The sequence below is a fragment of the Cuculus canorus genome, chromosome 12 (assembly GCF_017976375.1).
Source record: "Cuculus canorus isolate bCucCan1 chromosome 12, bCucCan1.pri, whole genome shotgun sequence".
Taxonomy (NCBI): domain Eukaryota; kingdom Metazoa; phylum Chordata; class Aves; order Cuculiformes; family Cuculidae; genus Cuculus; species Cuculus canorus.
Genome location: NC_071412.1, coordinates 11429864 through 11450570, shown reverse-complemented (window position 1 = coordinate 11450570; position 20707 = coordinate 11429864). Strand labels below are relative to the sequence as shown.

The following is a 20707-nucleotide window of genomic DNA, read 5'->3' as shown; positions in this document are numbered from 1 at the left end:
AGGCCCAGTTCAAAGAAAACACACTGGAATCAAAATTCAAAATATCTCACGACTCACACCGACGGAGCAGGCTCGCAGCAATGTGTGCAGCTCCCTGCGTTGGTGGGCGCATAGTGACAAACATTTCACCCTGCTTTTTGTGTGTGGAAATCCTTCCTATGGACTTTTTCCTCTCTCTCTCTCTTTTTAAACATTCATATTTTTTTCTTAAAAAAAAAAAATAAAATAAAATCCCTTCTTCCACTGTCTCTCACTGCCGTTCCTGCAGAGACCTGACCGAATTCGGGTCCACAGCGCTCACTGCCCATCGCTCCGCACCGCAGCGCGCCTGCACGGCTCACCCTCCGCCTCAGGGGTAGGGATTTATTATATTTTCTTTTCGGATGTCTTGCGAGGATCGCCTCTGCGTTATCTTCCCACCATCCGAGTCATGCCAAGGACAGCATCGCCCGGATTTCACATCTAGCTGGGAGCTTATCCTCCTCTAATACCCCGTGGATCGCCTTTCGCGGGGGACAGGGATACACACACATCCACACAAACACAGAGTTGATCCCCGCACCTCCAGGAGGACGAAAAAAAAAAAAGAAAAAGAAAAAAAAAAGAAGAAGAAAAGAGAAGAAAAAATACCACGAGAAACCTTCCCCCCACCTCTGCCCTTTTCCAAGAACACTTCTGTCTAAAAGTTTCCAAAGGAAAATAAATACAAGTGACACTGTGCTGGGGGAAAGCTGATTAGTTCGTTGTCCAACTCTAATAAAAGAACAGAAGTGCAAATTATAGAGTTCAGCTTCAACACACGCTCTGTCAACTAAAATCAACCGAGCGCAGGCTTGATTCAAATAGCTGCGAAGTTGGTCCGCAATTCAAAACCACCTTCCCCCTCCTCCCTTCCCCTTCCCACCCCACCTCCACCCTCCGCCCTGCCTCAGGGACGCTTGGTTGGAAAAATATTGTTCCAAGGAAGGTAATGATAAAGCTTAACATTAGGAAGAGAAATGCGCAAACTCATTTCCCCATCGGTAATCCCAATAAAACGAGCGTGGTGCTTCGCTGGGAAGGGCTGGGATAGGGGCTGAGTGGTGTGTATGGATGTTGGGGGGGGAGGGAGGAGGGACGGGACTCCTGAAATAACATCTTCTTTCCAGCAAGGTAGAAGAAGAAACAGCCCCTTTGTTTTGATAATTAGCTAAGCCCAAACTAGGAAAGCAGATGTGTTTGCTTAGCTAATCATAAGACAAGTTTCTTTCAAAGAACTTCATTGAGCGATTGGAATTGTGAAGGAAAGAGAAGGATTTAATTTTCCTCTCCCCTGTTTCCCACTCCCTCTACTTTTATTATTACTATTATTATTATTATTATTATTTAAACTTCTAATATGACATAAACGCTTCCGATTACCTAGACGGGCAGAAGGCAAACCCTCCTCAGCACAGCACCGGGCTGGCCCCGAGCCGCGCAGCCACCCCGAGCTCTCCCTGCTCCACGTTACACGCCAGATCTGTTGACACTTTACTTGGGGGGGGGGGGAGGGAGAGGGGGGGATGGGTAGAGAGAGAAGGGAAAAAAAAGAGAAGGGGGGGAAATAAAGTTTTAATGACATGTATGACATATTAAATTAGGCAGTTTTACAATTGGGTTTGAATGCGATGCTAACTGATTACAACTGTGTTATCAAAAGGGTGATAAGATTTATAACTTCGTGAGCACAAGCCTCTCCTCTTAATGACAATAGATGTTCAATAGCAGAAATCTGGTTTCTATTTCCCAAGAAGAGACGCTGTGTGTCTCCGTTGCCCCTTTATTACCGCAGGATCCAAGATCCTCTCTAAAACAGCTTGGCACTTGGAAATCCATAGGCCAGGAATACCTTTATGGTCCCTATTAACTACTGTGTTATTTACACTTTCACTGGTGCCTCTCACTCAATACCCGTATCGCATACGATGGATAACACAGCCTCTCTCCTTGCCTTTCGCTGGGTGTTTTGGGTTTACATTTTGCATTTCTTTGCTTTACAAAGGAGGAGAAAAAAAAAAAAAGGGAGGGGGGGTCAGGAAAAAACCCACAACCCCACAGCTCTGTCTCTTACACCCCTCTCCTCCCCAGCTCCCTAAACCAACACATTAAGCAAACTTTAAAAACTGGGTTCCTATTACAAAGCAGCGCCCAGGACTAACTGCTTTAAAATTACTGCATAATTAGATTTAGTTGAATTTCACCATTAATTAGGCAGCCGCACTGCGGGGAGCCTTTGAAATCTGAGAAAATGGGAAAAATCATCTGAAGCACGTTTTTTAAACCCAACTTCAATAAATCCTGACAAGGCCTGCATTTCTCCGTGTATCTCTTTCCATTCTACAAAGCAAAGCGAAGCGAGCGCGATCCCCAGGACCCCACTAAAGTTTTAATTAAAAAAAAAAAAAAAAAAACACAAAACCAAGAAACAAAACCTAAATAAAAATCCATCTCCATTCCCCACATCCCGCTCGTTATCAGCGGCGGCTACGGAGAGCCTCGACATGTCTTTCTCCTTCTCTTTTTCCTCCCTTTTCTCTCCTTCCCTCGGCTTCTTTCTTCCTAAGGCACCTTTCCCGAGGATCCCGCTGTCTCTGCAGGCGCAAACCCTAAATGTAACACCCCGGGGTAGGTCTGACTCCGCTTCAATGGCCATTGAGCCGCGCTCGCACGGGGGAGATGCTTCCACAGGTCATTTACATGCAGATGGGATACGCTCTCCGGGGGAAGAGGCGCCCGGCGGCCGCGGCTGCGCTGCCCTCCGGCCGCTCCGCAGCCCGCGCGGAGTTGGGGAGGTGGGAGAAAGGGGGAAGGGGGGGGGGGGGGCAAAAAAAAAGCCGTGTCCCCCCCCGCCCCTCTGCCCGGGGCTCCGCAGGGCGCGGAGCGAGCAGGGCCGGGGACGCCATGTTGGCTGAGCGGATGACACTTTCCCACGCGTCGCCCCCGCGGCCGCGCAGCGCTGCGCGCACCCCGCCGGCGGCTCCTCCCCTCCCGCCCGGCCCCACGGGCGAACCCCGCGGGCTGCGGGAGCTTCGCCCGGCCCCGGCAGCCCCACGGGCGGGCTGGCACCGCCCGCCAAGCGCCTCCTCTCGCCCCAACCCTCTGCTTTTGTCTGAACTTGGGAGAGACGCCTCCTTTCCGCGCCCCCTCCGCGCCCCGCGCAGGCGGCTCCCCCCGCCGCTCGCCCAAACCTTCCCCGACCCCGCGGCGGGGAGGGAGGAGGAGGAGGAGGGAGGAGGAGGGGGGTGGAGGGTGAAGAAGACCTTTCCCGAGCCGTGGTTTGCACCGCGGGCGGCTCTGCAGCTTTTCGCTGTCGTTCCGGGTCGCCTGTGGGTCTTTCCCCGCCAGTCCCCGCGCCGGTGGCAGCGGTGGAGGGGAAGGAATGAAGCGAACCAAGATCAGATTAAAGAAGAAAATAAAAGGGGGGGGGAAGAGGGGGGGGAACCGCAAGGAGAGAAAAAAATAAATTAGAGACTTAAAGGGAAAGAGTCGCCATGTTTAGCAGCTTTTTTTTTTTTCCCTTAAAAAAAAAAAAGAAAAAGATCTCCTCAGCTCCACATAGAACAAGCTTCTCGATCCCAACCCTCCTCTTTTGTCCAATTCAATCTTTGGATAGATCTTTTGTTCTAACTCAGCATGAGAAGAAAAACTTTCTTTAAACGCTATAAACTTAAAACTAACTGAAGTCCCTAAACAAATCCTCCTCTGAGCATTCCAAACATATATACATGGGGCTGATGTGTGTGTGCGTGCGTGTGTGTTTTTATTTAACCCTGGTGCATTTTCTGTTTACTATTATTCTCTGTGAACCAAAGCTCGCTGCAAGAAACTTATAAATACAGAGATAGCTTACAGGCTTTAAAACATAAAAAGCAGAGAATGTTTTGGATTTGAAAATCATAAATTATAATTTAATGCCAATAACAATTTACAACAAATGGTTGTTTACAATAAACTAACACAAAACAAACAAGTAAAGATCCTGTGTTCTTAGTAAGCATAAAACTTCACACACACACACTCACATGGATAGCACTTGCAATAGAAAAAGCTAAATCTAGAGGTCAGCAATCCCCTGCAATAATAGTATATTTATATATTTATATATATTTATATATTTATAGAAAAGGAGCCATGATTCAGATGTAAAACTCTGCTCAAATTCACAGTCATACGCCCCTCAGCCCCCAGTACAGATGTGTCTAACTGGAACACACTAAAGATCAGGGTTTAATCGACTTTACAGAATGATCTCTCTCCCTCCCTTTCTCTCTTTTTGCGAAACCACAACATGGTGTAGTTACGTGTGGTAAAAAAAAAGGGAGAGGGGGAAGCCTCAGCCAAGATCAAAATTGCAAGCTTCCACATACAAAGCATCTGCCATAGACCAAGGGGAGGGCGGGTGGGGGGAAAGAGGGAGAAATAAAAATGACACACGCACACACACACACACACACACAAAATATCAACCCCTTGCAAAACCACATCATCTCGCCTTCCTTCAGCTTCGGGGGTGTTTGCCTGCTCGGGACAGCACTAAATGCACCACTGGTGTCCCCGGTGCTGTGCCACCCGCCCAGGCAGGTCCCCACCGCAGCAGTGGGAGCTGTGCCTGGGCAGGAGCGGCGGGAGAGGGCCCTGGAGCGACACAGGGAAGATGCGTGGACGCCTACGCGTGTATGTATGCGAGTATACATACAGACATATATCCCATATGTAAAATAGAGAGATGACCTGTGGTCATGCTTTCACAGTCTAAGGTAAAAAAAAAAAACCATCCACTTGAGAGTATATATACATTAAACCCCGACTCCTCAGCGCTAGAAGCTAAAGCCACTCCATTTGAAGACCTCTCAATGACAACGATAGATGGCAACTACGGAGTATTATAAAAAATCACACATACTTAAAGAAAACTCATTGCAAACAACTGACCTATATTTACAATACTGCTATTACCTTGCTTGAATGATCTTGTGCGCCTATGTCAGACATTTACAAAAGATTTTTCGCCCCATTCTGATCATAAAATAGATACTGATCTCCAGATTCCTAATACTTTTTCACAACAATACCTTTCCTATGCAGGCACTTAAGTGTGACAAAAATAAGGGCCTTTTTTTCCAGAAAATCCATTTTTAATTAACAGGAGGATTAGATGAATGGGGGTTGATGGTTTACCATTTCAGCATAGTACTTCCTAAAACCAGAGATAAACCACGAACTTAAGTCCTCCACCCCCATCCCGGAATTAAACAGGTAAATACGCTACAATACATCTGCTACAAACTTACTGTGACAAGTAAACAAATCAATCGCCTATGGACTTAAATGACTGCAAACTATAGAGAAGTAATGTGGTTTCTGAAAGACATTTATGACAGCCAAACAAGTTTCAGATATCAAATAATATTTTAATTTCTGAATACTTTCAATTTTCCTTGGAATATAACACACAAAGACTCGACCAAACAGTTCAGTTATTATAACTTTTACAGTATACAGAAATGTTGCACTTAAAAAAAAACCTTCAGTTTTTTTAAACACAAAACTGTAAACTCTAAGATACTGAATCAATCACGTTATCTATAAGTGCCAACAGTGTTATTTTGTCATGCTGATTTCAATGGTATTTTTTAAAAAGGGAAAATATCAACAATTATTATAATACAAAGGGCTTGCAAATATACAAACAGATAGAGGAGTTTAATAACAATTCATGATGAACTGTGTGGAACCCAATTCAAATTACAAAAGTTCACTTTGCTTGCTTGTTTGTTTTTTAAATCAAAACCGTAGCGTGTCTTGGACACAAATTCCTTCCACCTATAATAAATCCCCACAGTTCATTTTCTGTCCGAAATATCAAAAAACCTAGATTTGGGGGTAGTTATATGACACGTGTGGTTCATTCGGGTCTCTATAATTATAGGTCTCTCAGCTTCAAGCTAGATTTAGGGTCACCACCTTAAGTGCGCTTCCATCATTGTGTTGTTGAGGGGGGTTTCTCTCTTTTCCTTTCTTCCTATGATACTTTTGTGGACTCAGTTTTAATTCTTTCAGAACATACATTTTAAGGATACACAGTTTGTATTTTTTTTTTTAAGAAGCCAAGGTTATATCAAAAATTATTATAGAACCACAGAATAAACTGGTTTGAAACCAGAAAAATACAAAAAAGAACAGCTATAGGTACATAGACACATAGGACAATTAATAATTTGGAAAAAAAAGACTTACTTTCTTCCGTTCTGCTAATTTTCTCCAAATTTCCTTTAAATGCACTTTAAGCGAGATTTTTTAAAAAGTTTACCCCCCAAAAAAGAAAAAAAAAGAAGAAAAAAAGAAAAAAGAAAAAGCCCACCATCCTTTCTCTTCTTCTTCTTTCTCTTTTTTCTTTCTTTCTTTTTTCTTTCTTTCTCTTTATTTTTTACAAAAAATGATAAGTAGCAAGTTGGTTTTTTTTTCTGAACGACATGGGAGTTTTGAATGCATTCTGTAAAAGTTCATTTGACAGTCTCTTTTTTTTAATTCACAGTCCATTAATTTTTTCCTGTCTTCTTTTAGCAAACTTGTAACATCCTTTTACATCCTTTCTTAGCAGAAGGAAATTTAGGAAACAACCAGAACCCAAATGTCATTTGCTTTCCTTTCACTCTCTTTCATCTCCCTTCTCAATTTTTAATTTTATTTTTAATTTTTTTTTTCTCTCTCGGATATTTTATTGAATGGACATATAAGGCCAGTTAAAACTGCTGCCAGACAGTAACATATCCCTGATTAGGGTTTCTATAGGGGTTTTACCTACCAAACGGACGAAAAACAATTGCTCTATGACAGAAGAGGAGACAGTGCGAAGGGAGGGGAGACGTAGTAATAGCTTCCCGAATCGTGTTGGCTGGTTGGGATACTGGCTCCTAACATACTCTTCCAAAGCACACTGTGACTTCTCCTGTAAACTTTCAACATGGGCTACATCAGAGAGACCACAGGCATCTAGAAGAAAGTGTATTAAAAAAAAAAAAAAAAAAAAAAGAAAAAAAAGAAAGAAAAGAAAAAAAGAAAACAATCATCAGATTAAAAAGTTTTTTTTTAAATGTTTAATTTGATTTTTTTCTTTAAATATTGCTAGAATTAAGCGTAGATCGTGCGCCATCACCTCGCCCCCCAGAGTTTAAGTAGGTTTTACCAAAAGGGACAATGTCTCTTTTTCTGTGTATGTGTGTGTGTTTGTATTTCTCTCTTCTGGAAGATCTCCTTTAGGACTGAGGATCTCCAAGATTCTAGATTTCTGATGGCTCGACAGACCTAAGGGGCTGACAGGGAGGTCCTGGCCAAGTGCAATTTCGTATATCTGTATTTTTTGGGGGGAAAGCTGGGGGGGACACAGGGAAGGCTTGAGTCGAAAGAGGGGGAAAGGAAGCCACTATTTCTCTCCGAGCCGGCCCCCCACCCCCAAATTAATTGGGGAGAGCGTAACCATGTGATGAGAAGGAATACTAATAATAGTGACAGAAATCATAATAATAAAAAACTGGCCCAGCCAAAGATAATGGCGCCCCGGATCCAGCAACAGATTCTCCCCCAAAGAAGACAACGCGTTTTTCTTCAGTCTTTGAAACTGATTTAAGTGGCCCTTTAAAACTGATCTTGTCAGTTTAGCCTATTCAGAGGCAGCCATGCAAACTGTGATCTCTCTGTTCATTTGAGCTGTTTCTTTTCCCCCCTCTTTTCTTTTCTCTTTCTTTCTTCCCCCCCTCTACTCCCCCCTCTTTTTTTTTTTTTTTTTTTCCCCCCCTCTTCTTCTTCTTTTTAAACCTAAAGGCCCTTACAAGAAGAAAACTCCCTGATAGGGTCTGGACATTTTTTTCTTTTTTTTTTTTTTTTTTCCCTGATACGCTAAAATACAATAAGTTCCCTTTAAATCAGAGACGTCTGTGCTGAAAGAGCACAGGTTGTGACCTGACCTCCCTGTGGCTTTCCTAGGCACAGGGCTAACACATGCATATTCTGCGAGTCATTAGAACCCAGATTTCCCCCCCACTCTTAAAAGAGGCTGCAGCAAACATTATATGCATCTATGTGCTCCTGCTTTACCTCGGGGAGGGTTACTGGGGTGCTGCAGAAGCTGCAGGCAGCACCCTATGTTTTTTTTGCATGTGGCTACCTTCCCCAGATTCAGATAACAAGAAACGTTTATCTAGTTGGGAGGCAATTTACACGCCAGGCCTCACATTTTGAAAATAGTAATAAATTAAACAGTTACGACAGGATCGGACGATTGTTTTCTCAGAAGGCTAAAAAAAAAAAATAAAAAAAAAAAATAAATAAAAAAGTGATTTGGGAGAAAAGGCAGGATTGGAAATAAACTCCTCGGTGTGGGTGTGAGCTGGCCAGGGCTGGGGAGGGATGTGAGTGTGTGTGGGATTCTCGCTGAGGGTTTGAGCGAGGGAAAGGGAAATGCATCCTAGAAAATGAAGGAAAAATAAAATAAGCACCCCACGTACACCCCTTCCCACTCGGGATCCCTGTCTCCCTGTGGCTGGATGTGCCCTGTTCATTGATCACCTCGCAACTTTAGCACGAGTAATTTGAGGGGGGGGGGGGAGGGAAAAAAAGAGAGAAGTTTTTTATGTGTAAAGCAATAATATATAAAAGGAAGTTTAGGTCATGACCCAGAACCTGGACAAAGTCCAGAAAATGACTTCGTTCCCCAGACCCCCTTTAACACAACAAGGAACGGATTGTGAGCCCTTCTTTTCCCACATAAACTACATTTTTTTCCTGTTTCCTGATATCAGGCTTTAAAAAACTCCGATGAGTAATTATTTTACAGGTCCTGCTTCCATTCATATGTTTATCGCGTGGCCACTTTCCCAAGCTTTCAAATGAGTTACAGAAGAAATATGTATGTTTTTAAACTTAATCCCAAAACTTCTAGGGCTCCAGCACACTGGGTTTGGATGCAGCCTCAAAGTTAGCAATCTGAGATAACGTATTGCACAAATTAGCGAGCAGAGGGTTTCAGGTTTTTTTTTTCCCTCAAAGAAAAAAAAAAAAATTTAGCCTCCAGAGTTAATATCAGGTTTATTACTCACCCAGGTTAAACTCTAGTGCAAGCTAATTAGATTTCACAACACACTCAATTATTGCTTTATAACTCATGCACTATTTCTAGGCAGCAAAAGTTGACACATATTTCCCCCCCCCCCTTCTCTTTGATTATCTAAGAAACACCTCGAGGTCTTTTCCTCGGGAGAGGCATGGCTGTGCCACCCCGGAATTACACCGCGGAGCGGCAGCTTCAGTCTCCTCTTACTTTTTCATACTATCCCTGTCTACTTATGGTAATGATCTTTTCGCACCCGCTACTCGCTTTGGACTATGCAGTTCCTGCTGGGTTAAAATGCAAACTTTTACCCTTAGCTTAAATGACACAGAACTGCTCATTGCCACGTTCTGTTTAAATCAGAGACAGCTCTTTGGAAAGTTGATTTATTTTATTTTATGGGATGGCAGGGAACATATTTTAAACTCAGCTTTGCACATTTAACTTTTTTTTTTTTTTTTTTTAAATTCAATTTTTAATCCTGCAGGGCTTTTTTTCCCTTTCTGGCTGCCCATAAAACGATCCTCTTTTTAAAGTGGTTTCACTGATAGGACGACTTGTATTTAACAACATCAAACAGATTTTGCTGCTGTTCGGATGCGTGTCATTAAATGCAACAACCCAGAACTATATTGTTAAATAAAATATTATTTTCAATGGGAAAAGCGCAATCTCTTGTAGCAAATGGGGGCCTCTCCCCAAGCCCCGTCTTCCCCCATCCCCAGCATTATTCAGCTAGGGTTGGGGTGTCTTTTGGTTGTCTTTTTGTGGGGGATGTTTGTGTTTTATTCAATGTTGATTTTTTTCTTTTTTTTCCTTTTTTTTTTAATTTTGCACTCCCTCGAAGATGGGATGCTCAGATCTGAGGCCCTGAAAGGGAGACCACAGGGCACCGTTTCCTAAAAGGAAGGAGACTGCGCTAGTTCTCGGGGGGCAGGGAGCGGTGATGGGGTGCAGGCAATAACACTTTACAAGATCAAACAGTTCTCATGGGGGTCAGGAGAAAGAAAAAAGAAGAGCAAAGAAATGCTGCCTACCTGAGGTGAAGAGGACTATGGCCTTTAAACAGCTATATTCTGCAGAGTCGACATGCAATGCTTTCAGTTTTTCTACTTGCTCTTGGAAGATTCGTATGTGGTCCATAAAGGCGACCACTCGGTCAGCAGACATTGGCGAAGCGTGGAGGCCGGCAGCTGCCAGGAGCGGAGCTACGTGGAGGGGCATGGAGCACTGGGCAGCGTTGAGGACAAATAACTCGCTCCAGGTCAGCCTCAGGAGGGCCACCTGGTCTGTGATCTGGAGGTCTGGGAAGAAGGGGATATTCCTGGCCCACTCCACCGCACTGAAGAGCATCCTAGCTGCCAGTTCACAAATGTTCTCGATGCCCATGATGTTGTTGGGTTGCATGCACTGACTGCCAAAGCGGGAGGTGGGGTAGGGCTCTGCTCTCAGAAGAAGGGAGATATATCCGGATAGGTAGGAATGGCAGTTGAGAGGGTCCCCGTTTGTCAAGGCGAACTGACCATGAGTTGGCTGTGTGGGTGGCATTCTGCCCCTCTGGACCGCTGCAGTAAATAAGAAAGAAACTACAGCTATTAATATCTGAATTGCGACCATCGATTCAAATACAGCCCTGCTTTGTGTGCTTGTGCGTGCGTGTGTGACACCGTACCAAGTCAGCTTAAGGAGAAACAGGCATTTTTTCCAGTCAGAGTTCATCCCGTACCCAGTTTTAAGGCTCCACAGTTCTCGGGTCGAGTAAAAGCAACAACAAAAGCTGAGCAGTGCTGTCCACTCGGCCAGGACTGCCTGAAGGAGCCCGAGATCCTCACTTCCCCAAACACACCACAATTCAGTTACTTCAACCCCACTGCCACCACCGCCACCCCTCCTTCAAGAGATGCAGGATACGTCTTTGTGTGCCCGGGTATTTTTCGTCGTGACACCTAAAACAGCTTATTGATTCGAGGCTGGGGGAGCGGGATGGGAAGGGAGCAAGGGGAGAGGGAAGAAACACTTGAGTTCAAAATCCCCGGCGCTGGTCCCACACGCATTTCTCGCCCACTGAATACATTGCTGCTGCTGTTATTATAGACTCCAAACCCCCCTCCCCCTTATAAAAAATATCAAAGGAGGCGAGATCACCCCACAACATCCCCGGCAGGTCCACCAGCGAGGCTGGGGGAATTCTCCAAAGGCACCTTCCTCAGCTGCCCATGGAAAGTGGGCCTTTCATTTTGTTAATAAATTTACACGGTGACAGCGAGAGAAAAAGGAGAGAGAAAAAGAGCTCAGAGGCAGAGAGACAGCAAGAAGGGAGAACGCCTAAAAATGTGCTTGATTTATATTTGTTATCGCACGTATTACAAGGTTAGTTACTCTTGCAGAAACACAAAGAGAGGAGCCCAGCAAGTCCCAAGCCCCCTAACCCTTAACCTACATAGCAGCGTCCAGACACAGCACACACTGGAAAACTGCAGGCTCACATTTCTCGTCTAATTTTATATCACAAAGACTCTACTTGCAGAGACCCGAGCACCCCACACTCACTCCTGGGCTGCTCCTTCTCCCCCACCCGTCCCTTCTGCCCCCTCCTGCCTCACCCGGAGGGATGAGAAAATAGGAGGAAGAAGAGAAAAGTGAGATAATAACAATCAGGAAGGGCAGGCACGCGGCAATACACACACGCACACACACGCGGGTATGCGTGTGTATATATACATTTTTTAAAGGAGGAAAAATCCGTCTGGAAATCCACAGTGGAGTGCTGTAGAGCCTCGGTAGGGTGAGTCCCATTGTAATAGTAATTTGAACCGCCTGTGTAAAATTGCAGTCTAAGGCAGGGTGCTGGGGGATATATATGCGTGTGTGTGCATCTCGTGAGGCTCCGTGTGTGTACACAGAGACACGCACAGAGCTGCTCGGGGGACAGGGGGGAACGCTGGGCATGCAGGAGGTAACGCGAAGGAAAAGTAACCACCCGTCAGAATGATCATCTCGCTCTTAAGCAGCGTGAAACTAAAAACCCACTTCCAATAAACCTCCATCAGCAAAATCAAAACAAACACAAATCAATTACGAGTGCGGGAGAAAGCATGCAAGAACCCCTGCCTCCCCTGCCCACCCTCTCCAACACCTCTTTCTTTCATTACCAGAAACTTTCTGTCTGTTTATTCGGGGGGTGGGAGGGAGGGAGGGGAGGGAAAGGTTCTGGTTGAGTTTGGGGAGGCAGGTTAAAAATAATAAGAATAATAATTAAAAAAAAAAAAAAAACAAAACCAAAAACCAAACAAACCCAAAACACAAACCCAAAACTCAGCGAGTGAAAAAAATTGCAAAACAAATGAAATCCCAATACCTTCCCGTCTCATGCCAACTTTGAGGCATTTTTTGAGGCGGCAGTACTGACACTGATTGCGGTGGTGCTGGTCAATGGGACAGTTCCTGTTGGCACGACAAGTGTAGCTGAGATTCCTCCTTACACTCCGCTTGAAGAAACTCTTGCAACCCTCGCAGGTAAACTGGCCATAATGTTTGCCACTAGACTTGTCCCCACAAACCACACATTCAATGTGCTGCTGCTGCTGCTGTTTGTCTCCTTGGTTCTGCTGGCTTGGCGGGTTGGTCTGGGCTGGCGTACTGGGAGGGCCCCCGGGCCCCGGGGTCTGTGGGGTGTGCGGGGTCCCGGCCGGAGGTCCCTGCACCGGCGGGGCTTGCGAAGGCTGCGTTCCCTGAGCTCCGGGCACATCGTCCTGGGGGTCTCGCCACGCACCGACTACCATTGCCATATCTATCGGACACCGTTGCCAAACTTCCTGTTCCCCCTTTATTTTCAAAGTTTGTTTGCTTTGCTTTTCAGATCAGCTTTGCAGCAGTCTTTTTTTTTTTTTTCTTCCCTCCCCTCTCTCTCTCTCTCTCTTCCCCCCTCTCTCTTTTGTTGTTGTTGTGTCTTTTTTTTTTTTTTTTTTTTTCTTTTTTTTTTTCAGCAGGGTCGGGGTGGGGGCAATCTCCCGGTACCGGCGAAGGTGCAGAAGCACGGGGCGACGGAGGTGTGTGTGCGGGGGGGCGAGTTGCAAGTCGATTGTCTGGGCTCCAGGAGAGCAAAGTAAAGGGGTGGTGGGGGTGGGGGAGAGAGGGAGAGAGAGAGAGAGAGAGGAGAAAAAAAAAAAATCTCTTCAAAGATCTCCCTCTCTCTCTTAGAGCTGATCTGCAGCAGAGTAGTTGAAGGAGGAGAGGCGGGTGTCTGGGGGCCAGGTCCAGGGAAGCTCGCAGTCAGCCATTCAGGAAAGCCATCAAAATAAGAATGAATAAAAGGTTAAAGATTACACACACAGCGGAAAAAAACACGCACAGCTGAGGAGACTTTTCTCGGCGCGGAGAGCGGACGGTCTCGCCGTAGTTTTTGGAAGTCCAGCTTGCAGCAGCCACATCAACTGCGATCGCTTTGTTTTTGTGGGCTTTTTTTTTTTTTTCCTCCTCTTTCCTCCTCTCTCTCTCTCTGCTCTGTTCTCTCCTCCCTCCTTCGCTCGCTTTAATTCTTCCTCTCCGCCGCTCCGCCCGGGCGCTGCGCTCTCTCTCTCTCTCTCTCTCTCTCTCCCTCTTTTTGGCTCGGGGGTGGTGGGGGTTTGGTAAATTATTTTTTTTTCCTCCTCTCCTCGCTTTTTTTTTTATTATTATTATGATTAGGAATTATGAGGGTCGCTTAATTCGCTCCGTCGCGCTGGGCTCCGCCGCTGCCCGTGTCGTCGCCGCCGCCGCCGTCGCCGCCGCCGCCGCCCGGGCTCCGCCGCCGCCGCCGCTCCCGCCGCCGCCGCGCTGCCTTATGCTGCTTCTGCCGCCTCGCAAGTGGGCTCTCGCCTCCGCGCCGCCGGTGCTCACGGCGCGGGCGGGGGGAGGGGGGCCGCGGGGCGGGGGGGAGGGAAGGAGTCAACTCGCCAGCGCAGCGCCCAGCCAGCCAGGATGATAAAAGAGGAGGAGGAGGAGTGGAGGAGGAGGAGGAGGAGGGAGAAAGAGAGAGAGAGAGAGAGAGAGAAGAGAGAGAGAGAGAGAGAGGGAAGGATCATAACCCAGCGCGCAGCATCGCGGGGGGAGAGGGGAAAATCACCCCCCCCACCCCCCCCAAGTAAAAAGCGTCGCGGGGGCTCCCCCCTCGGCGAGGGGCGGGGCGGGGCGGGGCGCGGCGGCGTGTGGGCCGAGTGGCGAGCGCGCTCCCCGCCGGCCGCTCGCCCCGCTGGCGGGAGAGTGAACTTTGACACGGCTGCTGCAACTTAGCGCACGTCGCCATGGCGACCCGCTCGCCTTATAAGGCAACCCGACCGGCGTTTGACTGGTCAAAAGCTCACGCCACGCCTCCCCCCCCCCCCCCTCCCCTCCGCGCGCCCTCATTGGGCCGCGGCGCCCCTCGCGCCCGGCCGCCATGGCCGCCGCCGCCGCCCGCCCGCGCGCGCGGTCCTAGAGCGCGGCCGCCGCCCCAGCGCGGGCACCGGGGCGCCCTCCGCGCCCGCTCCGCGCTGGCTCCGCGCTCTTACTTCTTCTCTCTCCGCGGTCCCCGCGCTCTCTCTGCGTTCTAGCCCCTCTCCTCGCTCCTTTCTCTCTCGCTCCGCATCCCCCACCCGTCGGGGCGAGGGGAGCGGAGCGCAGCCGCCCCACCTGGGGCACGGCCCCCCCGGTGTAAAGCAGAAAACCGGCGTTCAAACGAAAGAAAACTCCACTGAATAAAATATAAAACCGAGCCCTGCCGGGGGGAGGGGAGCGGCCGCGGCGGCCCCGCCGGGGTCGGGCTGCGCAGGTACGCGGGATGCCGGTGCCTTAAGGGCTGATCGGGGGAGACGGGGAGCACCACCGAGAGCCGAGCATCCCCGTGTCCCGGGGATCCGGGAGCCGAGCATCGCCCTCGTCCCAGGGCTCCGGGAGTCGAGCGTCCCCGTGTCCCGGGGCTCCGGGAGTCGGGCGTCCCCGTGTCCCGGGGCTCCGGGAGCCGAGCGTCCCCTCGTCCCGGGGCTCCCGGAGCCGACCATCCTCGTGTCCCGGGGCTCCGGGAGCCGAGCATCCCCGTGTCCCGAGGCTCTGAGTGCCGAGCATCCCCTAGTCCCGGGGCTCCGGGACCGGCTGCTCGCACAGCCCAGTCCCCGCGGGGTACCTCCGCGGCTCCTCCCGAGCTCTCCTGCCCGTGCGGAGCCTCATGAAGGGCCGAGCGGAGCACGATTTCTCGCAAGACCCCATCTCTCCCTTCCCTTTAGCGCGACGGAGGGACCCCCCCCCACACTCCAAGCCGCTCCGCAGAGCGTGACACTCGTATCTTTCCCCTCGCAACTTCCACAGTATCGCTATAAAGCGGCTCGTCTCGACCTTTTCTACTTTATTTTTGTGGTTTTCGGGTTTGGATTTTCTTATTTTGGCTCACACGTCCCCTGACACGGTAACACAACCTCTGTGCCATAGCGGGAGCACCGCTAAATAGGTAACCGACCTCTGTCCGCTGGGGTAGCTGTTTATTTCCCGCTGAACAGAGCTACCGGGCAGCGGAACGGGGACTTGGAGTACATCTCCTCGTGCAAATGGCCAAAAGACACTCGAACAGGCGAAGAGACGGGGAAATAAAAAAGAAAACCTGATAAAACAGACAAATAAATGCCTGGCCGGACCATTCCTCGCCTGGAAACACGCGTCTATGTAGGCTCACGTTTGAGCCGGTCACAGAGCACGGGCGTGGGGACACAGAGCGGTGCACAATTCTGCCAAGGATTAATCGCCCCTCACCTCCTCACACACTCTTTTTCATGTTGCCACATGAACACCCCCTTCTGCCGCAGGAATAATAGATGGGGCTAAAGCCGCAGGTGCCGAGATGATGGGAAAGTTGTAAAAAGCACCTAGACTTGACAATGTCCTGCTTAGAAACCTGATGTGTGAAGACCCCACAGACGAAGATGTACTATGGCTCAGTTTCAAAGACAAGACTGCAACGTTCCCATTGATCCTGACAGAGCAAAAATAATCTTTCTCCGAAACGGGGACCAGGAGAGACTGGAAAGGCAGAAAGGGGGAAAGGATCTTTCCCCGTTAAAATGTGGGGAACAGCTTTATGTTTTCCGAATAACCCAGAGCCGAGGAGGTCACCTTTCGGCGAGGGTGGGAGAAAGTGGGGGGTTCAAAATGCAGAATAAGTCACAGATTGTTGCTGATGTTGAATTTCCTGAGGGGGAAAAAAAAAAATCACCCAGCCCAACACCAACCTTTTCTGTCTTGAATCTGACAAAGTAAACAAGATTAATTCACCATATGAAAAAACATCAATGCCATCTTAACAAACGCAGAAATCAGAAGAGAAAGCGGTTTTAACAGGACGTACAATATTAATAGTTTGAACGTATGATCGTAAAAATGAAAAGCCATTGATACACGCTTAAAAGCCGCCGTATACGCTGATTGCTCAAGCATTAATGAAGAATGCCCCAGATTAACTATTTGCTCTTCGAAGGATGCAGCAATATAACTGTCTATTAGCACCATTAGATGCTTTGCTATTTATTTGAAAACACCCCTGCGAGTGGGTTGAGGCAGAACAGATGAATGTAAAAATGAACTGCAGCTAATTTCGCTAAATAATACTCGAAACCTGAGCGCCTCGCAAAGAATGGGGAGATTCTCAACTGTCCTTCTCCAAGCCTAATGACAATAGAAATGCTCTTTTAAAAGTAAGACCGTATTGGTTTTCCAAATAAACAAATGCATCCCTCCTGCCATTTTACTGCAGATGTAAATTTATTTTAATGAGAGGGAGTGGAAGGATTTATTTTGCTAAAATAGAGTTGAGGATAGAGCCGGTGTAAATCTTTAGGTTTTAAAACAGAGAAGGAAGGAGGGTGAAGCTGCTTTCCTGGCAGAAAGCTGCCTAACAGTCCTCTAATTCTTTCTAGATTAAATCGCAATATGAATACAGCATCGAACAAATACCGAGTTTCGCTCTGAACTCAGTGGAAAGCAGTTACGTCTAACAGAATTCAATGAATTCCTCTTCTCCCTCAATGTAGTATGTGTGTGTTTTTCTCTTCCACCACACTGAAGTTCCATGAATAGGGAAAGTGGCTCCTATTGTGTGCCTCTGAACTTCCAAGTCAATGCAATTTTTAACCACTGGCTTGTGGTACTTTGAAAATCACCAGGGGCTGTCAGAGTTGGGTCCTCTGAAAAATTTACAGTGCTAAATCAGAGCATATGCTGTGAGAGAGGAAAAAAAATTGCTTAAGATTGGAGCAAGTACAGTATCCGGCTGCCCCCTAGTGTAAGTCCCTCATCCGCCTAAATCCAACTTTAAAAGAAAAGGATCTCTTAAAGGGAAACGACTTTTGGCTCACGTATGCGTGCGAGAATGAAACTTCTGTACATTTTAATCTGATTAATTCCTAAGGATTTAAAATTAATTGGCTTGGGCACTTCTAGACCGGACTATAAGATTTCTGCATCAGGGTTCCTGCGAGCGCCGTACCGAATAGGTATTTTTAAGGGATACTGGTAAGGGATGGGGGGGGGAATCCTGTTTTGTGATTTTTTTTTTTTTTTAAAAACGAGGAACGGTGCCTCGCATGCTGTTGTCAGAGCAAAGCACTTTTGCCGCTTAAAGTCAGATCTACGTCTTTTGCGATAATACTTAAAAAAAAAAAAAAAGGATAAATAATTGCCATAAAGCCTGAGCCGAACTGCCAACCACACCTTCGGATGGTGAGTATATTCCAGCTTCTTTCCATTGTACTTACTTAGCCGGAGAAGGGAACGGAGGGGAGAGGGGATCTCGGTGCTACACCTTCACCACCGACCTTTTCTCTAAATAAATGCTGCCAGCTGCACACGGAGACACAATTCTGCGCAGTTTAATACCTATCGCTTAAGTTCAGAGCCTCGTCCTGCCCTCCCCACCCTCCCGAGCAGGTCACCCCGCCGCTCTCCCCCCAGCAGCCCGGGCAGGGGAGGCTGCACCGGGATCTGCCTCCTGGACGCCGCTTTGGAAATGACTTTGAGGCGCATTGCCTCGCCTCGGACCTGGAAGCCGATTCCGGTCGCTGGGTTTGCTGGCTTGTTTGTTTGTTTGCTGCTTGCTTTATTTAGCTAAAGGACGTGCTAACTGATGGTGCTGCAATTACACATACTTGGGTCTCCCCCCCTCCCCTCTTCCCCTCCTTAGAGCAACCCACGTAACCTTAGAAACGATCGTTTAAGACGTACGTTAGCTAACATTTGCTTTTTTGGATTTTTTGTTTTCCTTAAAAGAGAAACACAAGAAACACAACACATTGCCCGAAAAAAGTGTCAAAGAAGAAGAAAAAAAACTATAAGTAAACATACCAAAACCATATTTGCCTTGTTCAAGGTCCCAAATCGCTTGCATCTTCCTTTTTCTACCTCTCCTTTAGTTTGGCAGGTGAAACAAACAAACAAAAAAAAAATAATCAGACCGCTGTTAGCCCCCCAGAAAGATGTGCGTTGGGTAATTAAAGAGAAGTCTCCTTCTTGGTGTTTATCTAAGCGATTGTGCAAACTGATTTAAAAAAAAAAAAAAAAAAAAAGTAAAGTTACAGCCTTCGGGGGGGGGGGGGGGGGCGAAAAAGGAGGCAAGGTGAAGGGAATAGATTTCCCACAACCTAAAGGGAAGTGCTTTCGATGTATTATTAGCGATCAGCCTTGGGAGAGAGGAAAAAAAAAAAATCCTGAACACACTCTAACTTTACACAGACAAGATTTCAGGGGAGTCTTTGTACATAGCTGCTTAGGAATGTGCGCCTCGCCTTTAAGAAAAAATCCCCAAGCCCAAGGTAGGAGATGTCTTTGAGTGATCCTTGTCTCTCATTTCATTCCTTAGAAGGAAGAGCGTCTCGCTACACCTTGTTTGGAGCTGGAAAGGCGAGACTTGGGGGAAAAAAAAAAAAAAATAAAAAAAATTCACAACCCACCCTTCCAATTGGGGAGAAAAAAAAAATAAGAGAGGGAAATCTAAGTTAATGACTGTGGGGGTAGGTTGGATGAGACCGACTTCAACCCCCCCCCCCACCCTACCCCTCTTCTCACCTCCCCCCTCCCCGGCAGGGAAAAAGAAGGGAAAAAAAAAAAAAAAAAAGCCAACCGCAAACAACTACAGGCTGAACTATCAACACATGCACCGGAGGGGAAAAAATATATAGTGTCCTGTGTAGGGTCGGCAGAGAACGCAAGCACACGCTAAAGCAAGTTGGGAAAGAATCCGAGCTAATCAGCAATCTCTTTCTCTCTCTCTCCTTCTCTCCCTCTCCCCCTCTCTCTCTCTTTCACTGCCCCTGAGATCTCAGCTCGAAAGAGGTACTCCACATTTTTTCATTACCAAAAATCCGTTGCAATAATCATTTGTTGCTAATTGAAACCCTTGGAGACATTTTTCCCCACCCCCTTCACAAACATGGCAACTTTTAGAGATGGGAAGCACGTTTAGTTTTATTTTATTAAAAAAAAAAAATATGGCTAAGAGGAGGCTGAATCTTTCACCCACGAGAAATAGCAACCCCTCAGTCCCCTTCCCCGGGGAGGGGGGGACGGGACGGGACCCCAGTACAGTGAGGGCTTGGGAAAATTTGGAATACATTATTCCGCCTTTGGCAGGAGAATACTCTCCAACTAATGGATTCCTTCTCCTTTTTGTGTGTGTGGATCAGTGTGGGGGGTTTCTGGAAAGAGGGGTGGTGGTCGTGGTGGTGGGGAGCCGAGCTTTTATTTTAAGAAACTGTTAGGGTAAGAAGTGTGTCATACTTGACAAATAGAACAAACGCTCTTCCATTTCTTGCTTGTCCTTGCCTTAAAACAGGAATTAAGTTAACCACAGTGCTGCATGTTAATTGCATGTTTACTGGGCTAATGAAAATTACAAAAGGGTTTTGCCACCTCGATCGGTGATGAAAAAGTATGAAGGCGATTGTCATTGCAGCCTTCGGGGAGGGCCGGGTCGGGGGCCGGCGGGGGGGCCGGGCACCAACAATATTGATCAGAAGAAGGATAAATCTTTTAACTGCTCGTTAATACCATAAATATGGTCTACACAAGTTTCCACTCTTGTTAAGTCTAATCAGTACATGGAAGATGGAGACATAGCCCACTTGAATGAATTTTTATTATTGCCAGGGGGTACTTGCATCTGTGGGCTCTCTCCCCTCCTCACTTTGAGCTCCCTCCGCCCCCAGATCCAAAATACCCCCTTGCAGAAGAGGACCGTGAAGGTGCACAGAAAGCGGAGAAGATGAATTCAAGCTTTTCGTCCTTTCCTCCCTTTTCCAAATATTTCTTTCCTGTAAAGATGAGCGGGTCGTGGTGGTGGAAGCCTAAAGGGGGGCACCTTCTCCCCGCAATTTATTCTTGAGATCCGTGGATTAAAAGGATGACCTGGCAATTCAGTTTGATGATAACCATTTTCATGCTTGAAAACAAACTGCCGAATTAAACCTAAATGGAAAGAGCAGTGGGAAAGGTAGTGGGAGCAGGGCATTTAGAGATCATCCCCCCCACCCCCGAAAGGAATTGTTTGGCAAAAGGAGGAGGGAAAGGCAATTAAATGGAATAAAG

At 47.3% G+C, this 20707-nt stretch overlaps 1 protein-coding gene and 1 long non-coding RNA gene across 11 annotated transcripts in view; one reads left to right on the top strand and one right to left on the bottom strand.

Annotated features, from left to right (window-relative positions):
* Positions 1 to 3907: 3907 nt before the first annotated feature.
* Positions 3908 to 19081, bottom strand: NR2F2 (nuclear receptor subfamily 2 group F member 2). Of its 4 annotated transcripts, XM_054077143.1 has the most exons (4): positions 19075 to 19081; positions 18470 to 18531; positions 10165 to 10692; positions 3908 to 7014 (listed from the first exon to the last, which is right to left on the bottom strand). In XM_054077143.1, exons 2-4 carry the CDS (start codon positions 18510 to 18512, stop codon positions 6740 to 6742), a joined length of 846 nt encoding a protein of 281 aa, XP_053933118.1. In that variant the 5' UTR covers positions 18513 to 18531; positions 19075 to 19081; the 3' UTR covers positions 3908 to 6739. The 4 variants fall into 4 exon arrangements, with proteins under 4 accessions (XP_053933118.1, XP_009563361.1, XP_053933117.1 ...); XM_009565066.2 differs by lacking the exon at positions 19075 to 19081 and having other exon boundaries at positions 3909 to 7014; positions 18470 to 18651; XM_054077142.1 differs by lacking the exons at positions 18470 to 18531; positions 19075 to 19081 and adding an exon at positions 13479 to 13938 and having other exon boundaries at positions 3909 to 7014.
* Positions 14536 to 20707, top strand: part of LOC128853336 (uncharacterized) — a 37685-nt gene continuing 31513 nt past the window's right edge. For 4 of the 7 annotated variants that reach the window (XR_008451807.1, XR_008451806.1, XR_008451802.1 and 1 more), the window contains exon 1: positions 17642 to 17848. This is a non-coding gene — a long non-coding RNA (uncharacterized LOC128853336). The other 3 variants (XR_008451801.1, XR_008451805.1, XR_008451803.1) reach the window with 3 other exon arrangements.